We start from the raw sequence: 22,139 nt of genomic DNA, 5'->3' as shown, positions 1-22,139 counted from the left end.
GGGGCTGGATCTCAGCACCCTGGGACCATGACCTGAGCCAAAGGCAGCCACTTAACCAACTGAGCCACCCAGACGTCCCTCAAAAACTAATTTTAAAAATGGTAAACAATTCTATAATATTGTTCAGTAAAAACTGCCAGAGGCAATGAGAAGGATGAATAGCCAACAATTAACTTGGCAGAGGTAATAAAAACAAGTGACATGTGGAATTAAACACAGAGGACTGCCAACATTTGCCCAATTTAGTAAATTGGTTATTTGTAAATCATTACACAGAAATATAATTGCATATATATGTACAATACATTAATTGATTTTAGGTCACAAGCAACTTAAGAAATGAAACACATCTTTTCATGACTGGACCTCAACTTTACGTTTTCCTTTGGACTTAATGCAAAATACTAATGTGGATGCTATTTCTTGAAAAATAAAATACCTTCTTTTTTGGTTGTCACAGTAACTCACAGGAATGAAAGGTAGTTTACAAATGGACAATGATACTACTGCTTATTCAGCTGGAGAGACAAAAAAAAAATTAAATACCTGGTTATTTTTAATTCAACTTTTTGCTGAAGATTAGCATTCTCAACCATACCATGTCTTTTTATAGAAATGCATCCTAATTTATCTATAGCTAAATTAGAAAGGAGACCAAAGTCCTTATAGATGGTAAACTTAAGACAATGAGCTTTTTGTCTGACTTTGATAAAAGATAATTTTGTCTCAAGGACAAGTACATGAACCATTCTATATCACATAATTAGCAGCTCTCACTCTGATAATGTTTACAGACACTATCTTTGTGTAGGAATCCAACTTAGTTTTCAATTTCCACCATTCCATGATGCTTCTCTGGTGTCCACGAGGATGTCTTAGCCTCAACATTATTGACATTTGGGGTAGGACAATTCTTTATGGTTAAGGGCTGTCTTGCGCAGCATCAGAACGCCTGGGTAGTTCATTTGCTTAAGCAACTGCCTTTGGTTCAGGTCATAATCCCAGGGTGCTGGGATGGAGCCCTGCATTGGGCTCTCTGTTGGGTGGGAAGCCTGCTTCTCCCTCTCCCACTCCCCCAGCTTGCATTCCCTCTCTCAAGGTCTCTCTCTTTGTGTCAAAAAATAAAATCTTAAAACAAACAAACAAACAAAAGTATTTAGCAGCATCTCTGGCATTCACCCATTCAATGCCTGTAGTATCTTTTCCCCACTCGCACCCCTTACTTTTGACAATCAAAAAAGTCTTTAAGACATTGCCAGTGCCCTCTGGGGTGCAAAATCTTTTCAGGTGAGAATTACCAGCCTAAGTGATGACTAGTGATTAACGTAAACGAAAATAACGGAAAAATATCTCTGAAGGTATGAAGTCACTTTGTAATTCACAGTTGTACTTCCTGTTACTGACTTAGTGAAGAAACAGCTTCCATTAGCAGAGCATGGGAGAATTTTCTCAGGGTTAACTTTCTAATGTATTGACCATGAATGTAGCACGGACGGATATTTCATTGCAGGGATCAAGGTCTTTTATCTTCAGAGCCAGAATTAAAATAAAACTTTCAAAACACTAGTAACTTTTAGGCGGAAAACACCATAATATTCTGTTAGCCACTCTCCCAAATAATTTTGTAGATTCCATTTTAGTTAAAGGACAGCCATATATGACTTAAAAATATAAAAATTGTAATTGGATGAATATTATATACATCATCAAGAGCGAGGACTCAAAACATCACCAAACAGTGGGTACAGAGAAACTGAGAAAGAATGACCAAGTCAATTATGGGGGATGCCAGACGTGGGCTATCACATAAAATGTCAGGGATACATGAAATTCAGTTTTTATTTTTATAAATACACTTACAAAATGCTTAGTATCCAGGGAGGGAACAGCATTGCGGGGCAGTGGGGCGGGAGGTGAGGATAAAAGTATTGCTAAAGGAACTGCTGAATTATACACCATTTCTATTCCTTCTATAACCAGAGCAACTTTGGGTTTTATTTACAACACATGACGATAAGGGTTTTGAACAACGACTGATGCTTGGTGTCTTAAAAGAAATATTATTAAAGAATCTCTAGGTTCTTGGGGCGCCTGGGTGGCTCAGTGGGTTAAGCCTCTGCCTTCGGCCCAGGTCATGATCTCAAGGTCCTGGGATTGAGCCCCACATTGGGCTCTCTGCTCAGTAGGGAGCCTGCTTCCTCCTCTCTCTCTGCCTACCTCTCTGCCTACTTGTGATCTCTCTTTCTGTGTCAAATAAATAAAATCTTAAAAAAAAAAAAAAGAATTTCTAGGTTCTCTAAAACTGGAATAACATATTTTGAAAAGGAGAAGTATCATCATACAAAATTTGGAACTAGTTTGATTCTCTAAAGACACAAACCAGTGAATCAACCTGCATAAAAAGCAAGAACTGACTGGTTTGTGTCGTTCAACTAGTTATGCCTATGAAACACTGAGGAGAAAAGATCTTTGGCTTATTTGAGCAGATGATATATTTAAGAGAAAAAAAGTGTATAAGGCTCAAGGTAAGCTGGCATAGTACCACCGTTTTCATATCTAGCTGTCCTATATGCATTGCAGTAAGATTAGTGTCTAGATTGGTTGTCATTCCTAGAGTCTCACAGGACAAATTTGAGGGGGAATGGCTTTTATTTGAAATTTTATTGAAAGAAATTAGATTCCTAGATTGATGACTTAACAGAGATACAAGAGATAAAATATAGATATAAATATATTTTATAGATATATATATCCTTCTTCACACTTTGCCACCAAATATACACAAAAAGGAGAACATGGTTTCTATAACAATGTGAATCAAATTTATGTTTGCTCATTTTACATAGCCAGCATTAGACACGTAATCCCACATTTCAAGGAATAGTGAGTGTTTAAAGAACACTAAACTCACTTCTAAAGAGCACATACTCTTTGAATTCCTCATTTTTCAGTTACCAGGTGAATTCCCGTGGTTTAACCTATGGAAAGACCAGATCTTAGAGTACAATGCATGTGCGCGCACACAAACACACACACAGACACACACACACAAGCAAGCTCCATGTTCTTTTTGCCCTTAGGAGATTGAAATTTGATTTACCAAGCTAGTGGACAGGTTGGCAATTGAAATCAAACTGCTCTCTGCTTCTCAAAACACTAGGCATGAGGGTCGTTTCTTCTGATTGGTTATCCCTGGAGAGAAGTAAAGAGCAGAGGGAGAAAATATTGTGGCCAATGCACCTGAGCTAGCTGCTGGATCAATGGTCAGTATCAGCGGGGCTCTATTTAATGAAGCTTACACCAGTGTCACTGCCTTGCTGACAACAGTGGGTCGCTCCGGTGCCAACGCAGAGGAAGCGGAATCCATTGGAAGACAAAATAATTGCTTCATTTTGTGGTACAAAGATATAAATCTGATTTTTGTGTACATAAGAGCTAGCTTTAAATCCTTAACTGGAAGAGAGCCTTGCACAGAACACAGAGGAAAACATGATAGAAAGAGATTGTGCAAGGCTGGCTGGTTCACAGGACTCTGGGAGAATTGCTCAGAGAGCTTTATAGTCAAGGAGCTCTCAGAGTCTGTAGCCAAACACCCACCCCAAAGCATGCTGTCTCAGTTACAGAGAGAAAATCATTGTTTTCATTTGTGCTTTTCGATGGTAAAGTGTTTTGACAAATCAGGAGAAGCAGGTAAAAACTCCACTGATGTGATTTACACCTAATTTATCTCATTATTGCCTCATTATTATGGGGGAGACTCAGCAGGACACCTCTCCCAAATGCTGTATCTGGCATCCGCTTGAGAGTAAAAAGGAAAATAGAAGTGATGGTCCTAACTCAGAAGAACTGTGTCACGTTTAAATTTTCTTGAATTTCCTTAAACTGCCTTTGTGCTAGCAAGTACAAGTATGAGGCTGTTGTGTCCTTTTTAAAGACTTGTTTCTAAGTGTTGGTGAGATTAAAATCGAGGCCTAACTTCCCTGAAAACGTTAGCACAATGCAGCCTAAATTAAGGAATTCAGCTGATATCTACAGCATTTGTGCATGTTTCAGGTTTCTACATCATAATCTACCGTATAACTGATAAAAAAAAATGCATTATGTTTGTTTTGGGGCAGTAGGATAACTCCATTCTTCACGAGATAACTGACAAATTGCTAAAACAGACCTGTCTTCAAAGCAACCCTATTGTAATAAATAAAATAGTAGAGAAGCACACCTGTTTTTACAATCTTAGTGGAACAGAAAGTGAACTAATGAAGGCACAATCAACACTTTGGAGCCTTTATCTTTTTAAATGAACCAATTCCCCGAAACTTTTAGCAACATCCCAGTATTCTTTCCCAAATCTTCCCTTTTCTTGTCCCCCTGAAATTTTTCCTGCATTGATTTTCCCCACAAAGATGTGCTTTGAGTGTGTCACGGACAATGATGACTTTCTCCTACCACTTCCAGGCTCTGTGACCTTGCACAAGTCCACATTTTGAACTTAATTTGATAACTTTTTAAAATTGAAGATAATATCGACAACTACTTAAGTGAGACAATTTTTAAAAAATTAATATGAGGGATGTGTCTAAGTATTACACCTGGCGCTTAGAATATCCCTATCCAATACAAGTTAAATGTAAATACACTCCATTTTTCTATCTCTTTGATGACCACTAACAGAGATCTTCATGGAACGATAAAGAAGTGCCTTCCTGAGCTTTGTTCTCAATTCCCTCTCCACTAGCTCAGTGTTAAAGCCACCACTGTTCCATCCCCAGGTCATTCTTTAATCAAGTGTGGCCTCCAACACACATATGTGAGCAGGCTTTCCTCCCTCCCAGCCGGACACAAAAAGAAAAGAACAATAAAGAGTAAAGGAACTGTCTTAACTCATCTATATTTTAGCTCTTTCATGCAACTCTGGATTTTCTCAGAAAATTCCTCCGTAGTCAACATGACAGCATGAGACTTTGAGCAGAAGAACGAAAATAAGATCTGACTCAGTGACCTTGGGAAAATGCTTTATCTTGTCTGGGCCTCGGTTTTCTCAACTGCTCAATGGGGGCAATGACACCAAACTTGCAGGAATATTAACAAATATACATACAAATGAATTCACGTATGTAAATATCTATTCCACAAGTATTTGTTGGGTACGTACTATGTTCTAGGTGCTTTGCTAAGCACTGAGGATGTAGCAATAATTATGACAGACATTGCCTCCACCTAATTAGGGAGCTTCTAACTTTGCATGAAAAGCAGACACAAAATAATGGCAGAGTATTTCATTATAAGAGTGGCATGTGCTATAAGAGAGAAACACGTTGTGTTAACAGAGTATATGCCAATGGTCAGGAATGTCAGGAAAGCCCGAGTAAAACAAAGATTTGATTTCAGCTTCATTTTTAATATTTGGTAAGTGCAAGGTATATAAGAAATGAATTTTATTTTCCTGGATCCAGGACTCATGCAACCATTAAAATGGAGAAATGTCTCCTGATTACTCAATTTACTTCATTTTTGTTAAAAAAATGCATTATGGCGTCCCTGCGTGGCTCAGTCAGTTAAGCTTCCAACTCTGACTGCATCTCCCAACATGATCTCAGGGTCGTGAAGCCAAGTCCCAAGTCAGGCTCCACACCCGGCCGGGAGTCTACTTCTCCTCATCTTTCCCTCTGCCCCACCCCCTGCTCACGGACATGCGTGCTCTCTCTCCCTCTCTTTCTCTCTCTCTCAAATAAATAAATAAGTAAATAAATCTTTTAAAAAGTAAGAAATAAAATTTTAAAAATTAAAAATACATTATTTAAATAGCCCATAACTTCAAACACATACATGATGCTTGAGGTATTCGAACATGCCTTTCAGGCTGTTGAGGATACAGAAGTAAATAATAAAGAAAAATACAAACATTAGTCAATAACATATACTCCTTATGCATTGTTAACCAGGCAAATTTGATTGGCAGAAGCTTTCAATATGTCATGCATTAATCCATTTATTTATCGAAAAAGTAGTAAGTGCCTCTCTGCCAGGTACTTCATCCCAGCTTTAGGCAAAACTGCAGAGACATTTACTCTGTATCCTTCCCAGCCCTTTCCCTGTCCTGTTCCCTCATGCTTCCCTTGGACCAGTCACAGTCCTTCCTGAGCCCTCAAACTCCAGTCTTTCAATGAAGAATTCCTTTCAACCAAATCCCTTGCAAATGAAAGCGACCCACCCCTTAGTGTAGCCAGCTCTCCGGATTCCCGCTGAATGGTGGCCGACAGCAAGGAGAAAAGGACTCTGATTAGACTTCTGTGCTGGACACTTTTAGTTCCAGCCTCATAAACTCTCAGACTGTCTTCTACTGCCGCCATTACTGAGATATCCAGTTTCGTGCAGGTGACATTTTCAGTAGGAACAGAGGAGGTGGCGGCAGTCATGGAGCCCCGGACCTCGGAAGCATCTGAGCCAAGGAGGTAGTTGGTGAGATCAGAAACTGGTTTCGGAGAGTGGCAATGAGCAAACATTGGTAGTGTGAGCCAGGTTTCTTTTCTGTCAGATAAGAGTTAAAATTTGATAATGGAACACAAAAATAAAAGTTACTCCTTATGGTAGCATGTCAACTAATAAATGTAGAAGGAATGTCAGAATGGGAAAATCATCATCTGACAATCATCAAAGTAATAACACAGGCAAGAATAATCAGTGGATGCTAAAATTAGTGGGCAAAAGTTTGTTGAAAAATGTGGTATTTACATATTCTCAAAGTATCTGTCTCCTACATACTATTAAACACAAAGCAAAAAAACAATAACTTCATAATTAAGGTCACCAACTTAAGTGATCAAAGTTTGCACCAAGAGTAATGGGCAAATTGACATTATTGCTTCCTGGTATGTTGTATGCAGATAAACTTCGCTTTGTTTCAGTAATAATCCATTTCATGAGCAAACATCAGGCAAACCTGAATTAAAGGTCATTCAACAAAATAACTGGTTTGTACCTTTAACAAATGTCAAGTTCGGGCACCCGGTGGCTCACTCGTTAAGCGTCTACCTTCGGCTCAGGACATGGTCCTGGGTCCTGGGATCGAGCCCCGCATCAGGCTTCCTGCTTGGCTGAAGTCTGCTTCTCCCTCTCCCATTCCCCCGCTTGTGTTCCCTCTCTTGCTCTATCTCTCTCTGTCAAATAAATAAATAAAACCAAAAGAAAACAAATGTCAAGTTCACAAAAGATAAAGAACGGAGTGAGGAACTGTTTTCCGCTGAAGGTGACTAGAGAGGTCTATGACTAAAGGCCACACCCACTGCTTGGATCCTGGAAGAAAATTTAAAAAAATGGTTTTTGCTATAAAGAGCAACTGTTTGAAGTTTGAATGTGATTCATAGGTTAGATGATAGTAATGATACTGCTTTCCTGATTATTATGATTGTACTGTGATAATGTAGGAGACAGTCTTTTTAAGGAAAGCGACAAATATTTAGGGATAATAGGCATCATGTTTGCAACTTACTTTCAGTTGGTTCAGAAAAAAATCTATATAGTTATTGGGATTTAAAAAGAAAAATAAAGCAAATGTGGCAAGATATTAACATCTGAGAAATCTCAGTGAAGAATTCTAAAGGAGTTCTTTGTACTAACCTTGCAATATTTTTTTTGTAAGTTTGAAATTATTTGCAAATTGAAAGTTTAAAAAAGAGGCATAGACTCAAAAGTAAAAGTTATTTTAAGTAGGAAAAAGGTCTATGCTTTTGTACTGAACAAAAGAAAAATATAGAGGTAGAAGAACTTACCTATCGTTGTCACCCACACTCATATGGTAACTGAAGTTAGCTTAGTTTGTGTCCTTCAGCTTTCTCCATATTCAAATGATCACATACAAACACATACTCCCTATAGTTTGCTTTTAAAGATATATTTATTTTAGTGAAAGAGAGAGAGAATCTCAAGCAGACTGCACGCTGAGCATGGAGCCGACACAGGGCTCCATCCCAGGACCCTGAGATCATGACCCGAGCCGAAATTCAGAGTGGGTCGCTTAACCGAACTTTCCTCTTTCATATACCAAGTTCCCATAATACTTCTTTGTGTATTTGACCTTCTTTTGTTCCACCATTCCATGACCTTGTTCCTCTGCCAATACCACAACTGCTTTATTTAAGCACCTTTATGGTAAGTTTTAAGCACATGATAAGTCAAGAGCAGATGACTTTTTAAAAAAAATGTTCTTAGCTATTTTTATAGATTTATTTTTCCACATGAACTTTGACGTCATTTTACCGGGTTCCAAAAAAAGGTGCGATTCAGATAGACACTACCTTACCAATATTATACAGTACCTGATTTTCATATGAAGTTTCCCATCTGGAACACAGACTCTTTTTCTATTTGTTCTGTATTTGCTTTGTGTTCTTCAAAAGACTTTATAATTTTCTAAATATCGGTTCTATATGTTTCTTGCTCAATTATTTCTAAGTATTTTATAATCCCTATTATGAATTTTTATATTACTAATACATTACTATTACTTATTACCCTTATATTACTGATTATTGCAAATATAGAGAAAATACACATCTCTAAATCTACCTTGCATTACTCCATCCCAACCCACCCACTCTCAACTGTTGCTTCTCAGAGAGCCCTGCTAACTTCCCACAGGCCAGCAGGCTCGTTCCCTTGTTTGTTCTTTGGCTGACTCCTTTTTCATCCTTTAGGTCATTTTACTTCAATGTTCCCTCCTTAGTGTCTCCTTTCCTCCATAGCACCCGTAACGATTTGCATTTATATATTTCTATTTCTGTAAATGCATTTCTACCCAACTTGACTTTAACTCCATGAAAAAAAGAAATATTTTTCTCAAGACTAATACAGGATCTATGAGGATACATGATAAACACTTGCAGGCTCAATGGATAAATCCTTTCTGTGGACCTCTTTCTTTCTTATCACCTCTGAACTCCCTGTCCGGTATCTTCAATTTCTCCTCCACATGCTAGCTCTCCTAATCTTCAAACCATTTTAAGTTCACTTGACCTTAAAACGTGAGCTATGACTCCTTCTGGTTACCTTCTATTTTTCCTTCACCTGCCATCACCATTCCGATTTTTACCTGGGTTTGTTTTCCACTCCAGTCTTCTACTGAACCTGTATGACCGTGGCCTTCTTGGGAAGTCCAGGAGCTGGCTGTCAATCCTATGATCTCCAACTTCTTTGTCATTGATGGCAACTTGTAACTTAAAATTTTTCTTCTAGTTTAGCTTGTGTTTGCTTCTCTCATCCCCTTACTCGCCCTTGCCTCTCCCGATTTCTGCGAGCTTTGCATCTCTGCATAGTATCCCCCTGAAGTGCTCAGTTCCACCTATGGCATCAAAACGTTCATTTATTAATTCAACAAAAATAAGATGAGTGACTATCTAGAGGATTGTGTTAGGTGTTGCGTATCACACAGAACAACACAGGAAGTACCTGTCCACCAAGAGTTGAGGCTCTAGCAGGGAGACGGAAAGTAAACAATCACACAAGGAATCATTTGGCTACAAACAGTTGGGTAAGTGCCAAAAGGAGACATACACGATGCAGTCTGGGTGGCGCCTGAAAAACTACATTTAATGTCAGCCATGAAAGTTTGGTAGGGTTTTTGGTGGATTTTTTAAAGGATTTTACCCCATCAAGATCTTTTAGCCACAGCATTTCTAGATGCAGAAATTAATCTTCACTTTTTTATGTGAAAAGAACATTCGAACTATTTCTAAGATTGCTAACAGCGTGTTAACGGTGACTGGAATGGAACAGCTTACCTGAATTTTAGACTCATAACTTTATAATCTGAGAAAACTTTTTTTTCACCTTCTAACTCCTTTTATTTACTTACTTACTTTTAAAAATTTATTATTTATTTATTTATTTAATATATAATGTATTATTTGCTTCAGGGGTACAGGTCTGTGAAAGCAGACTCCGTGTGAGCAAGGATTTCGATGCGGGATCCCAGGAGCCTAGGATAAGTTCCTTTTCTTATTCAAAGACAGAAAATAGGATGCCTGGGTGGCCTTCAGCTCAGGTCATGATCCCAGGGTCCTGGGATCCAGCAGGGAGTCTGCTCTGTCCTCTTCTCCCTCTCCCTCTTTCCCTCCCCTTGCTTGTCTCTCTCTTCCTCTGACAAATAAATAAATAAATAAATAAAAATCTTAAAGAAAAAAAAAAAAGACAGAAAATGATGTACTGAAGAGAGTAGGAACATGTGGAGATGTACTTAGTTTAATGTATATTTATTAAACTACTTCTTAGTGTCTGTCAGAGCTCCATTATCACCCTCAACTGTTTCAATTCTTAGGCTTCTCCCAAAATGGTAACGTCATGGAAATGAACAAGAGCTGTTTCTTCTGTAGCTTAAGTGAAATAAACAATGGCAGACTTTAGTGGGAAAAAAAATCACAGATACATAAAAATTTTATTGTACCCATTGTTTAATTTTGTTTTTATTTATATTAGGATATTATACAATTTCCAAAGCTAACAACAGAATCTTTTTAGTATGTGTATTTGAAGCATAACAAAATAAAAGTATTTCACAAAAAAAGTCCATATTACAGTACTATTGAAATATGAGGCATAGGATAATTACGCATTTGTGGGTTATAAACATAATACATTCATTTTAAAGAAGAAACATTTAATATGAATAACATTTTGGTTAAAATAAATATCATGTAAATGTTAACAGCAACACCTGAAGTATATTGATACAAGAAAGGTGTTTTGTAATAGGGTACTATGTAAAATGGTAAAGCATTCATGAAATGGCTGTAACATCTTACTAAATTTACAAGCATTGCACATTGTTGAGCACTTTTATTTATACAGGGATACACTTCACCCACCATTCCTAAACCTCAGCATACAAAAACAGTTACCCCACATCTTCCTCTGGGGAACCGGTACCAAAGTCTAAATAAGGTTTAGAATCAGATGTACCTTTCATTTTACTGTTTCCCAACTCAATTCATATGTTTTACTTAGTACAAAATTTACTTATAAACAGAAATATAAAGAGAATATTTCATAGGTGATTATAAAAATTAAAGCTTCTAATCATCTTCATAATTCTCTGAAACAATCTCATTCAAAATTAAAATCTGTTGTTTACACAGTTGTTTCTTCAGGAAAAAATATGAACAATTAGATAGGAAAAAGATACAATATCGAAAACAAAAAGTTTCCACTTGTAGAAAATAATAATGGATTTCCCTGATCATTAAATTCTTCCTAGCTATTTCCTTCTAACAAAGAAAAGCTTAAATTTTTGCTTAAAAGTCACTGGGAGGGGTTACACAAATGAATTTGAGGTTCACTTATTTTTCTAAAGATTGTAGGAAAAAGGAGATTATCTGTTCCAACCTCAGAACAATTTCCTCTCAATTATATTATAATAAAATGAACATGACACTAATGGTCAACAGAAATAACCTACTTACTCATCCTTCTGGAGAAAATCTACGATGCTCAGTGTAAAAGCTGTAGGTAACTGGAATCTGGTAAAAACGATGTATCTGGTCCTCATTTAAAGGACCACCCGGGCATTCTCGGTCTCTCCCAAGACAAAATTACCCTTCAGATACCACAACTGATTACATTTGGGGAGTGAGGGGAGTTGATGCTTTTGCCCTTTATAAACCATTTTTGAAGTTTACAAATGTCTTGAAAGTATTCAAACGACTGTAAGAAAAATACTTATATGAGAAGACAAAACCAGAGGTTACATCAGCTAAAGGTAGGTACTCTCTAAACACGAGGTTTCCATGTTGGGAGGATTATCCATCCCAGGGTTCCAGGGTGGCCTGGTGTCCTTGAACGGTGACTGCCACTTGGCTTTTTGGCTTTCACGATTCTGTGACAAACGGGTCACCACTAACAGGAAGGCACTCAGGGAAAACCCATCTCCACAACAGCATTTACTAAACTCTGCCCATGTCCTTAAACTAAACGAAGCGTTACCATCTCTGTCATCTTCATGCATGAATACAATACTTGGCTTAAAAGCTTCTCAACAGAAGTGTTAATCTCATAAAAATTCTGGCTATGGTAATGGCCAGTTTTCACTGCTTTAAACATATTCTAAAATTACAACCTTGTCAAATGAACTGAAACTGTGTCAACATTCACAGGTACAATGCAACACACATTCTTTCTTCCTCTCTGACAAAATACACGCATACAGGGTGGCCCAAATTTTATAAAAGTTAAAAAATGTTTTTAATTCAGGAAAAGTATTGGTATACCAAATATTTTTTAAAGGGTATTATGTTCTCAGAAAATCTGAAACATAATGGATAAGATGCACATACAATATAAATAAAAAAGTTAACTTGACGAATACAAAAAAATTTCTGAAGGGGACCAATCAGAACTTCAATAAAATCTATGCATAAAAACATATGCTTACACTATAGTGTACAATTATGAAGAGAGAATTTAAATTTATAAAGAAGTTGAAATATAGCACTGCAAGATTATTCAAAGATTTTTCAAATGTACAAACAATAATAAAAACACAAAAAAAGCCTCAGGCAATGTGCAACTTTCAAAATTACTATCACACCAGCCAAACAAATCCTTAACCACTTTTTAAATGGATTCATTTATACCATTTTAATGCAAAAAGACTATCAGAGAGATTAAAACGAAACAAAATAAAGCAAAGAACTCTTCAGTGTCTGACTCACATTTTGTCCCCCAATTTTTTCACATTTAAGAGTTGCCCTTTGAATGTATGAGCTAAGAATTTTAAGTGTTTCTCAAATAGTTTATGTCTACATTTATCTTAAGAATTATATTTGAAAGCTACAATGCTAAGAACTAAAACACATACTTCAAACTTTTAAGAATAAAATAATCACAAAAGTTCACAACTGTGTTAATTTTCAATGTCCATAAATGACAAAAAAGCAAACAAGTCATGTGCTCAGATACTCTTCCTCAGGTTACAAGTCTATCTTGATGAGTGCCAAGCTGCGCCTTCAACATTTGGCACTGAGAGTCTATCTGAACACAATTCATCAGCAAAAAGGAAAAAAAAAAAAAAAAAAAACACAACTAAATAATTCTTAAAAGCTTTAGCCATTAAAAACCATTAAGTTTCATTTACTCTCCTAACATGCAACCTGACGATCCAAAGTCATTTGGGATTTGTTTGCAAGAAGGTGACTTAAGCTGGTACAAAATGAAGCTTATGTGAAAACTGGTTAAGGATTCAAAGCACATTAGCTCTGAAAGATTCATCTTAACACCCAGACGAAAACGGGGAGGTATGATTTGCACAAAAATACTTAAATTAGTTTGGTTGTATTCTCCATGATCTTCCACGTATTTAGCTGCTAGCGGTGCATGCGTGCATCCTCTTGGCTACATCATAAACGTAGGTGATGTCTGGTCGCTTCTCTGGATCTGGACTGATGCACATATTCACTAACTGTCGTAGCTACAGAGGAAGAAAATACAAGACACTTTAAAATACCATTTCAGGGGCGCCCAGGGAGGCTCAGTTGGTTGAGCGTCAGCCTTTGGCTCAGGTCATGATCCCGGTGTCCTGGGATCGAGCCCCAAGTCTGGGCCTGCTTCTCCCTCTCCCTCTGCCTGCCGCTCACCCTACTTGTGCTGTCTCTCGGGCAAATGAATAAAATCTTTAAGTAAATAAATAAATAACCATTTCAGTTAATTATTGAAAATATTCTGGCTAGATATAGATTTACAAGGAAAGTATAATTTCTGACTAAATAGTCATATGTGGAATTTGGGAATCAAAACAAATGAGCAAAGGAAAAAAAAAAAAGACAAACCAAGAAACAAACTGTTAAACTACAGAGAATACAGATGGGGAGGTCGGTGGGGGGGTGGGAAAAATCAGTGAAGAAGATTAAAGCTCACTTATGCTGAGCACTGAGTAACACAGGGAATTGCTGAATCACTGTACTGTACACCTGAAACTAATGTAACACTGTACATTAACTATAATGGAATGAGAACGAAAAAACCTTAAAAAAAAAAAGAATATATCTGACTGCTGTCAATGACTTTACAATTAGTTGAAGTCTAAGAAGTATGTATAATCATTGGTAAGTGTTAAGGTCAAGAAAAAGTACTGTCTACACTCAGAGGCTTTACAATGATGTTACTATTTTTCAAAGAAGTTTATCCTAGGTGGCACAGTGGGTTAAGCCTCTGCCTTCAGCTCATGTCATGGTCTCAGGGTCCTGGGATCGAGCCCCGCATCGGCCTCTCTGCTCACTAGGGAGCCTGCTTCCCTCTCTCTCTCTGCCTGCCTCTCTGCCTACTTGTGATCTCTCTGTATAAATAAATAAAATCTTTAAAAAAAAAAAAGCTTATCAGAAGACAATAGTCATAAAGGACAACAGGTTTTTATCTCTAAGGCTCCAAATTAACTGTAGATATATATACATTTATTTGATCTAGAATGTATTACATTAGCCTTGATATTAAGTTTAAATTTTCATAATTATATAGCATGTATCTACAGATCTAAATTTATACGAGGCATAAGGTAGATGGCTATCATATGCACTTATCATAAATCATTTTATATAAATATAAAATGCTTTTATTAGACTCATATTAAAGAAAAAGTACTCTTCTAAACTAAGAATAATCAAGTATAAGCAAGGTAAATTATGAATTTATTTGTGCCCCAATCCCAACCCTCAACTGCATGAAGCAGTATTAGAATCTTCACTTTACAGAGAGAGCTGAAGTTTACTGACGTATTTCCATTACAGAAAATAAGCACATCTCAATACATGGGGATTGGTCCTAGAGCCAGGGAGTAGAAGTACATGGGATTTCATTCTCAATTCCAACGGCATCAGTTTGTGACACTATGTGCCTTTGTAGCACCATGTGTGTGACCTCTCACAGATGATAAGCCAAATGAAGAGGAAGAGCCAGATTCTTTGGCTTTTGAAGTATGTCTTGAGGAATAGCTTAGATATTTTGAAAATGTGCACTAATTCTTTCTGGCCAGTTATTAGCATGTAGTAAATATTAATGATAATATTACATCCACTGAGAGGGTCTGAGAATTTCAATTTATATTCCTTGTAATGCAGCAGACAATAGCATTGAAAATCCTCAAGGGGTACAGCAAATCCACAAGGCATTTTATCATGGCGATCTGAGAGAAATTTAAATCAGAAAGAGGCTGGCATTTTACCCATTAAAATAAAAACAAATACATCCAATTATACACAATACAGAAAGCAGCAGGAAAAACATTTGTAATGATACTTGTATTTAAAAGATAATGTGTTCTAACAGGTCGCCTAGTTGTTAGATATTTTGTTTAGAGATAAAAATGACAAAAGCAGCAGGAAAGATGACAGAAAAAGATAACTGTGGTACAAAAATTCATTCCATTTAACCAGAATACATGCAGATGTAATGGCAATTTTTGACTGAATAAAACTACCACATCCTTCAAACCAGTCCAGAAGCTTCTCTTCCCAGCCTGATAGGTCAGAATGGGGTGACGCTTCCAACCTACTGTAGTAAATGGTCCTCAAGTTCTCCTGCCCAGAGGAGAAAGTCCCCAGGATTAAAGATAGATGGATATAAATGTACTCGAAGAAGACAAAGACTCTGGATCTCCAAAGCAGAAGATGAGAACCAGATGTAATCAAGAGGAAGAGAAGCCAACAACACAGTAAATGGAGAGGGAGTGAGGACAGCGGCTGAGCCACCATGTTGAACCCCCTCCTTCGGGACAGCCTTCCTAAGGACTGACAGGAGACTCAGAAACACTACGGTAGACAGAGCCAGGGCAAGACTGCATTTGTTCTTCCTCTTTCTCACGTGGTTTGATCTCCATCTGAAGTGTAGTTCATTGTGTCATCAAGATTTATCTTGTCCAAAGAAGTTTCTAACAAGTCACGTAGTACAAAATCATATACGACATAAAGTAGGCATACCTCAGGATATTTATGAATCAAATAATCTGATCAATTTTTTCCCTAAATTGTTGCCTAATAAACAAGTTGATAAAATATGAAAACAAGATCCTATAAAATTAAAATATGCTTGAGTAGTGATCCTCACTCATCTAGAATAGAGCACTATGTAGGCATCTGAGGACACTGAGGGTACACCAGGGTGAAAAACCAGCCCAGAAAGGCAGGCCTATTGTCTAGGAAAGAAGTGAGAGATTGACTCATTTTCCTTCCTGACAATCTGACCCTTCTTTCCTTTCTACCTCTCCCTTCTCCATGTATTCATTCATTCAGTAAAATCTTATTGAGCATTTATTATGCACCAGATCCTTTATTAAGTAGTAAGGATAAAGCAATAAATGAAATACACATGACACCTGCCTTTGTGCCACTTACAATCTAGTGGGGGAAGAAAGACTGACAAACGTGAGACTGAGGAAACCATATTAACTAATTCTCTCATATCTACAAAGTGATAGGTATCTCAAGAGGTATTTGTGAGATAGTTTGAGGCAAAAAGACTGTAGATGGCCGCCCGGAAGAGACAATCATTACTTTCCTCTTTTTCCTTCCATCTGCCTAGCTCCGAGTTGTTTCATCTCATTCACTGAGGATATCTAGCCTACCATATTCTTCATCCCAAGTACAACAACCACATCTTTGGTCACTCTGATGCCCATTTGAATCCTCTATCTAAAACAAAATTCTTGACGACCTGGCCTTAATCTTCACTTTTACTCCATTTTAGTCTCTGCCTCCCTAGGGCACAACCTCAGCTTTACAATGTCCTGGGTCGCATAATAAATGTGGACACAAGCCCCTGTCCTTCCAGGGCTCCCACCTGTCCCCCAATATGGTTGTGCTTTGATTTGAGACCCTTTCCAATACCTTTCCTCTTCATCAATCATCGACTTACGTCATCCATTTCCAGGCTAGACCTCATAGTACAATCCTTGAACAACTTCTTTAGCAGCACCATTAATAATCCTTTATCTTTTCACAGTATCAAACCTGACAATTGTTTTCTTTGCTTTTCTACCAGGATGTGAAGGACTGCTGGAGAAGATCACAGACTCCATATAATCCGGAGTCACCAGATTCACGGTTCCAACTGCAGTTGGACCTTGAAAGCTGTTCTTTAATCCAAATGTTTTGCACGATAAACTCCATTTCCCACTATGGCTAATCTCAACCTTCTCTAATCCGTAGGCACTGGCCTCAATTCTTTCTCCCCCAGGCCTTGCTTCCTACTTCACAGAGAAAAATCAACACTGTTAGGCTTAAATTTTCCTCGGTATCTCAACCTACCTTGTCAATATCTGGTCCATATCATTTCTGTTCTAGCATCAGAAGAATATATTTTTTCTTACTACTCTCAATTCTATCACTGGACTCTCTTTCAAGAGACTATACATTATACACCATCATACAGCAGCACCTGAAATAGAGTTGGCTGTGAATGTCTAATGAGTGAATATTCAGTCTGTTATTACTTTTCCGTATTTCCAGCCTCTCCTCATTTGTTGACTGTTTCATCACAGTCTGTAAGTATAGTCAAGTTTCACTTCCTAACCAGTGCCCCATCTAATGTATTTGCTCTATAGCCAAATTTCTTTGGCGTAGGGGGAAAAAACCCCTACATCAACTTCCTTAATCTACTTATTAAGCCAACTATAATCACTTTTTCATCTCCTCCACCCCCCAAGAACATTTCACTGAAATCGCTTTGGCAAAGGTTAGCAGTATTTCCCATTTGCTAAATCTGAAGAACTCTTTCCTGTTGACCTCTTCGTACTGGTACTCGACCTTTCTGCAGAGCCGATGCTTCTGATCACAGCCTTGTTGGGTGTTGCTCCTCCTCTGGGTCCAACACAGCACACTGGTTCTCCTCTCACTTCTCTGACTTTTCCTTCCTTTGTAGGTTTTTCTTCCTCTGGCCATCCCTCTACTGTCAGTGTGTTCCGAGGTTCATTTCTTTCCTCATCTCTTTTATTTTCTCCCTCTACCTTCTTATCCTACACAACTTTATTTACTCCCCTGGCTTTAATAATCACCAACACAACACGCTGAGGAACACACACACACACACACACACACACACACACACACACACACATGTATCTTCAGGCCAGACCTCTTCATGGGCTCCATTCACATATCTCCGCCCGGCTTCTGAGCATATCTACCTACAAATACCTCATATTAAACATGTCTGGAACTGAGATCTTATTTTTTTTCCTCCCCAAACCAGTTCTATTTTGGCAGTGCCTCCAATTTCTCAAGCCAGAAATCTGAAATTCATACAAGACACCTCCTCATATTTCTTCCCCCTGGCGCAATGATCATCTACCAAGTCTTACTGCTCCTTGACTGTATTTCTTCTTGCCTTAGGCTCCACTGCTTACACTCAACGGATAATCTTCCAACTGACAGCTTTACCTCTAGTTTCTTCCAATCTCCCTCGCACTGCCGGTAAACACCAAGCTGACCACAGTTCAACGTTAGGCACTTCAATGGCTCCTCGCTGCCCTCTAGAAAGTCGAACCATTGGCATGGTATATTATGGGGTTCTAACATCTGGCTCTTGCTTACCTTTCCAGCCTCACATTTAGCCCCCAATCCCTCCTCTCTCCAGGCCCACTCTACAACCTAATGATAACAAAGCATTCAGGTCTGTGTTCATTCATCAAACTGTGTTATGCCCTGAATCTTTAAGTATGTTGCGTCTCTGCTTATAAAGACTGCCTCGAAATCCCCCCCGCCCTTGCCTGTCACCTACTCATTCTCAGAGCCTTTCATAACAACTCTATACACACACACACACACACACACACACAAACGGGCTGAGGCTTGAACTCACAATCCTGAGATCAAAACCTGAGCTAAGATCACGAGATAGACGCTTCACTGACTGAGCCATCCAGGAGCCATCCATATCTTAGTATTTTCTATTCGTTTTCCATCATACCCTTCACATACTTTTTTTTTTTTTGAGGTATGACATTAACATTATATTAGTTTCAGGTGTTTGCACACTTTAATTAAAGCCTTTCTACCACTTCATTTAATATGTCCATTTTATATATTTGTCATATTTTATAAGGACATATTTTATATGTCCATTAATATGTTCATTTAATCTGTCCTTCATTTAATATGTGTTCTCCTATTAAACTGAAAGACTTGGAAGATGGATATTGTATGAACAGTAAGTGCTCACCAACAGGTTAAGTGAAAGAATGAATGGGTAACTTTTGAGTGAGGGAAAATGGAATGGTTTTGTGGTTGTGGTAACTGAGTGAAAGTCCAAAGCACGAACACAATTTTGACATATAAAATGGTAGAGAAAATTCCAAGCAGAGGTAACAGACTGAACAAAGGTGCTGAGCCGAAGAAAGGGTGAGGTGTGTGAAAGCAGTGCTAGTACTTCTGCATGCCTGGGGAGCAAGCAACAGGGATGAAATGATAAACTGAGGCCAAATAAGGTAAAGGTTTAAGGAGTTTACAATCTATTGCTACGAGCAACAGGAAGTTAGTACTTAAGCCAGGAAGCAGAGGTCACTAAAAGTGCACTTCAGGAAAATACTTTCTAGAAATAGTCAAAGACAGAGCAAAAACAGAGCAATGCCAGCAGAATGCTCAAAGTTGCTCTAAGATTTCAGGCAAGAAATATTGTTCACAGGAAGTTTCCATCAGGGTATGTGAAAGGACATTGTGTCCTCTAACAGAAGTATGTGACAAAGAAGGAAGACTGGCTTTGCAGGGGCAACAGGGACACTAAGTTTTGAAGGTATCACCTGTGAGGTACTCACAGATTGCAACCTGGGCAGAACTGTGAATTCCTGAATTTGGTGTTTAATTCTGTATCTATCTCTAGGTAACTGAATTCTATATATTACATAATTTTTGACTCTACCCATATTAAGATCATGAAGATAGAGGAGACAGCTTTAGTGAAAACTTATAAACCTATCCTGAACATAGTTTTGCATTGCATGGTTCTCTTAAATATTCATGTGTTAATTAGTCTCACTTAATGATAGGTATCATTCTGGATTTTTTTTTTTTTTAAGATTTTATTTATTTGACAGACAGCGATCTCAAGTAGGTAGAGAGGCAGGCAGAGAGAGAGAGAGGAGGAAGCAGGCTCCCTGCTGAGCAGAGAGCCTGATGTAGGGCTCGATCCCATGACCCTGGGATCATGACCTGAGCCAAAGGCAGAGGCTTTAACCCAATGAGCCACCCAGGCTCCCCTGGATCTTTAAAAATCCTAAATTTATATAGCATTTCGTATTTCATAAAATCTTCCATATCCTTTTATTTATTTATGTTAAGATTTTATTTATTTGAGAGCAAGCCTAAGTGGGGTAAGGAGTAGAGGGAGAAGCAGGTTCCCCACTGAACAGGGAGCCCAGTGTGGTGCTTGATCCTGGGATGAGTTGAAGGCAGACACCCAACTGACTGAGCCACTCAGGTGCCCCCCATATCTTTTTATTTTTAAAGTGTTGTAATCTCTCATAACAATCTCAGTTTACACAGGGAAACAACCCAAGAGCCAATTAAAAAATTAATGTTGAAACACAAACTGGAACCAAGTCATTTGATTTTTTAATGCAGACCTTTTCCACTTACCATTGTTGAGAGCTTGCTTACTTTTATCTAATTTGGCCTTTTGGTTTGAGTTCCTCATAATGCCTAATACAGCTCTGCATATATAATGATTTCTCAGTAACACTAACTGGTTGAGTTTCAAAGCATTACCACTATAGAGGGCTATCACTTAGTCTGAGGTATTATCTAAGTTCCGATCAAGAGGATGCGATACTAGGTATTGACAGGAGATACCAGTTATGTGGTGACCATCACAGAGTAGAGAACGGAACATCTCAGGTACTTTATTCAAATTCTCAGAGGCTGGTCTGACTTCGTCCAATGAACACAGTGGTGAGATGCCTCAGCTTTAATCAACGGTGTCAAAACTGACTTGCTGTTTGTTTCCCCTTAGGCAAATCAGCAGCATGGAATCCACCACTCTCAGTCCTTATCAAAGAATATTTAACGGTGTATTGAATATTGAAAGATCTGAATGTTCAAAGAGTACTGAAAAGTGTGCTACATAGCCCCTATCAAACTCCTCTAAGACAATGAAAATTTAGGGAAGACTCTGTATCTTTATATATAAGACTCTGTTCATCTTTATGACTTTGGATAATCTTAGCTCTACCCTTTAATCAAACTGGGACACCAGAAGCTGCATCACGGGAGCACAATGGTTTATCAAAGCTGCCAAATCACCTTTCCAAAGCCATGCTTTAATGCTTGCTTTTGGCTTTTATCAAATACCACATAGGTATTTTCTGTATAGTTGCTACTAAAGACACTGCCTGGTACATTACTCACAGATCCTTCTAGGAGATATTTCTTTCTTTCTTCCTTTCCTTTTTTTTTTTTTTTTTTAATGACTTTATTTATTTATGTGAGAGAGAGAGAGAGAGAGAGATCACAAGCAGGCAGAAGGAAAAGCAGGCTACCTGCCAAGCAGAGAGCCTGATGCGGGGCTTGATCCCATGACCAGGGCCGAAGGCAGACACCTAATCAACTGAGCTACCCAGGTGGCCCTTATCGGAGATATTTCTATTATAATTTAGTAGGAGAAAACTCTGTCTTCTCTGAGGTACGAGTATATTTCCTCCTTAAAATCAGAAACAACCCTTTGAGCACTGACAGAAAGGAAGCAGTAAGTAGATGAACAGCTCAACCAGGGCAACTCTGGGGCCAGGAAGCTAGGTGGGCCTACATTCTCTTTTATCCTTGGTTCTGAATTTGTACTTCCATTTCTATTTTAATAACTTGTTAAGTCATGTCTTTTTTTCATTTATTTTAAAGATCTTATTTGAGAGAGAGAGAGAGCAAGAGAGAGCACAATGGACGAAGGAGCAGAGGGAGAGGGAGAGGGAGAAGCAGACTCCCTGCTGAACAGAGAGCCTGACATGGGGCTCGATCCCGGGACCCTGGTCTGGGATCATGACCTGAGCCAAAGACAGACGTTTAACCGACTGAGCCACCCAGGTGCCCCAAGTCATGTCTTTTACTCTGAGGTACCTCAAATCCTTTTTGATTGTAAGAGAAAATGGGAGATTTACGTAGACCTACATTCTTAACTGG

At 38.3% G+C, this 22,139-nt stretch overlaps 1 protein-coding gene across 2 annotated transcripts in view; it reads right to left on the bottom strand.

Annotated features, from left to right (window-relative positions):
• Window positions 1-10,427: 10,427 nt before the first annotated feature.
• NEK7 (NIMA related kinase 7) overlaps window positions 10,428-22,139 on the bottom strand; it is a 149,674-nt gene continuing 137,962 nt past the window's right edge. For both annotated transcript variants that reach the window (XM_059413044.1, XM_059413043.1), the window contains exon 10: window positions 10,428-13,456. In XM_059413044.1, coding sequence (XP_059269027.1) covers window positions 13,346-13,456 — 111 coding nt within the window. In that variant the 3' untranslated portion in view covers window positions 10,428-13,345. The remainder of the gene's footprint in view (window positions 13,457-22,139) is intronic.

Source organism: Mustela nigripes, chromosome 10, assembly GCF_022355385.1.
Source record: "Mustela nigripes isolate SB6536 chromosome 10, MUSNIG.SB6536, whole genome shotgun sequence".
In the NCBI taxonomy this organism is placed as follows: domain Eukaryota; kingdom Metazoa; phylum Chordata; class Mammalia; order Carnivora; family Mustelidae; genus Mustela; species Mustela nigripes.
The sequence above is the reverse complement of the archived record's forward strand: the minus strand, read 5'-3'. Positions and strand labels throughout refer to the sequence as shown.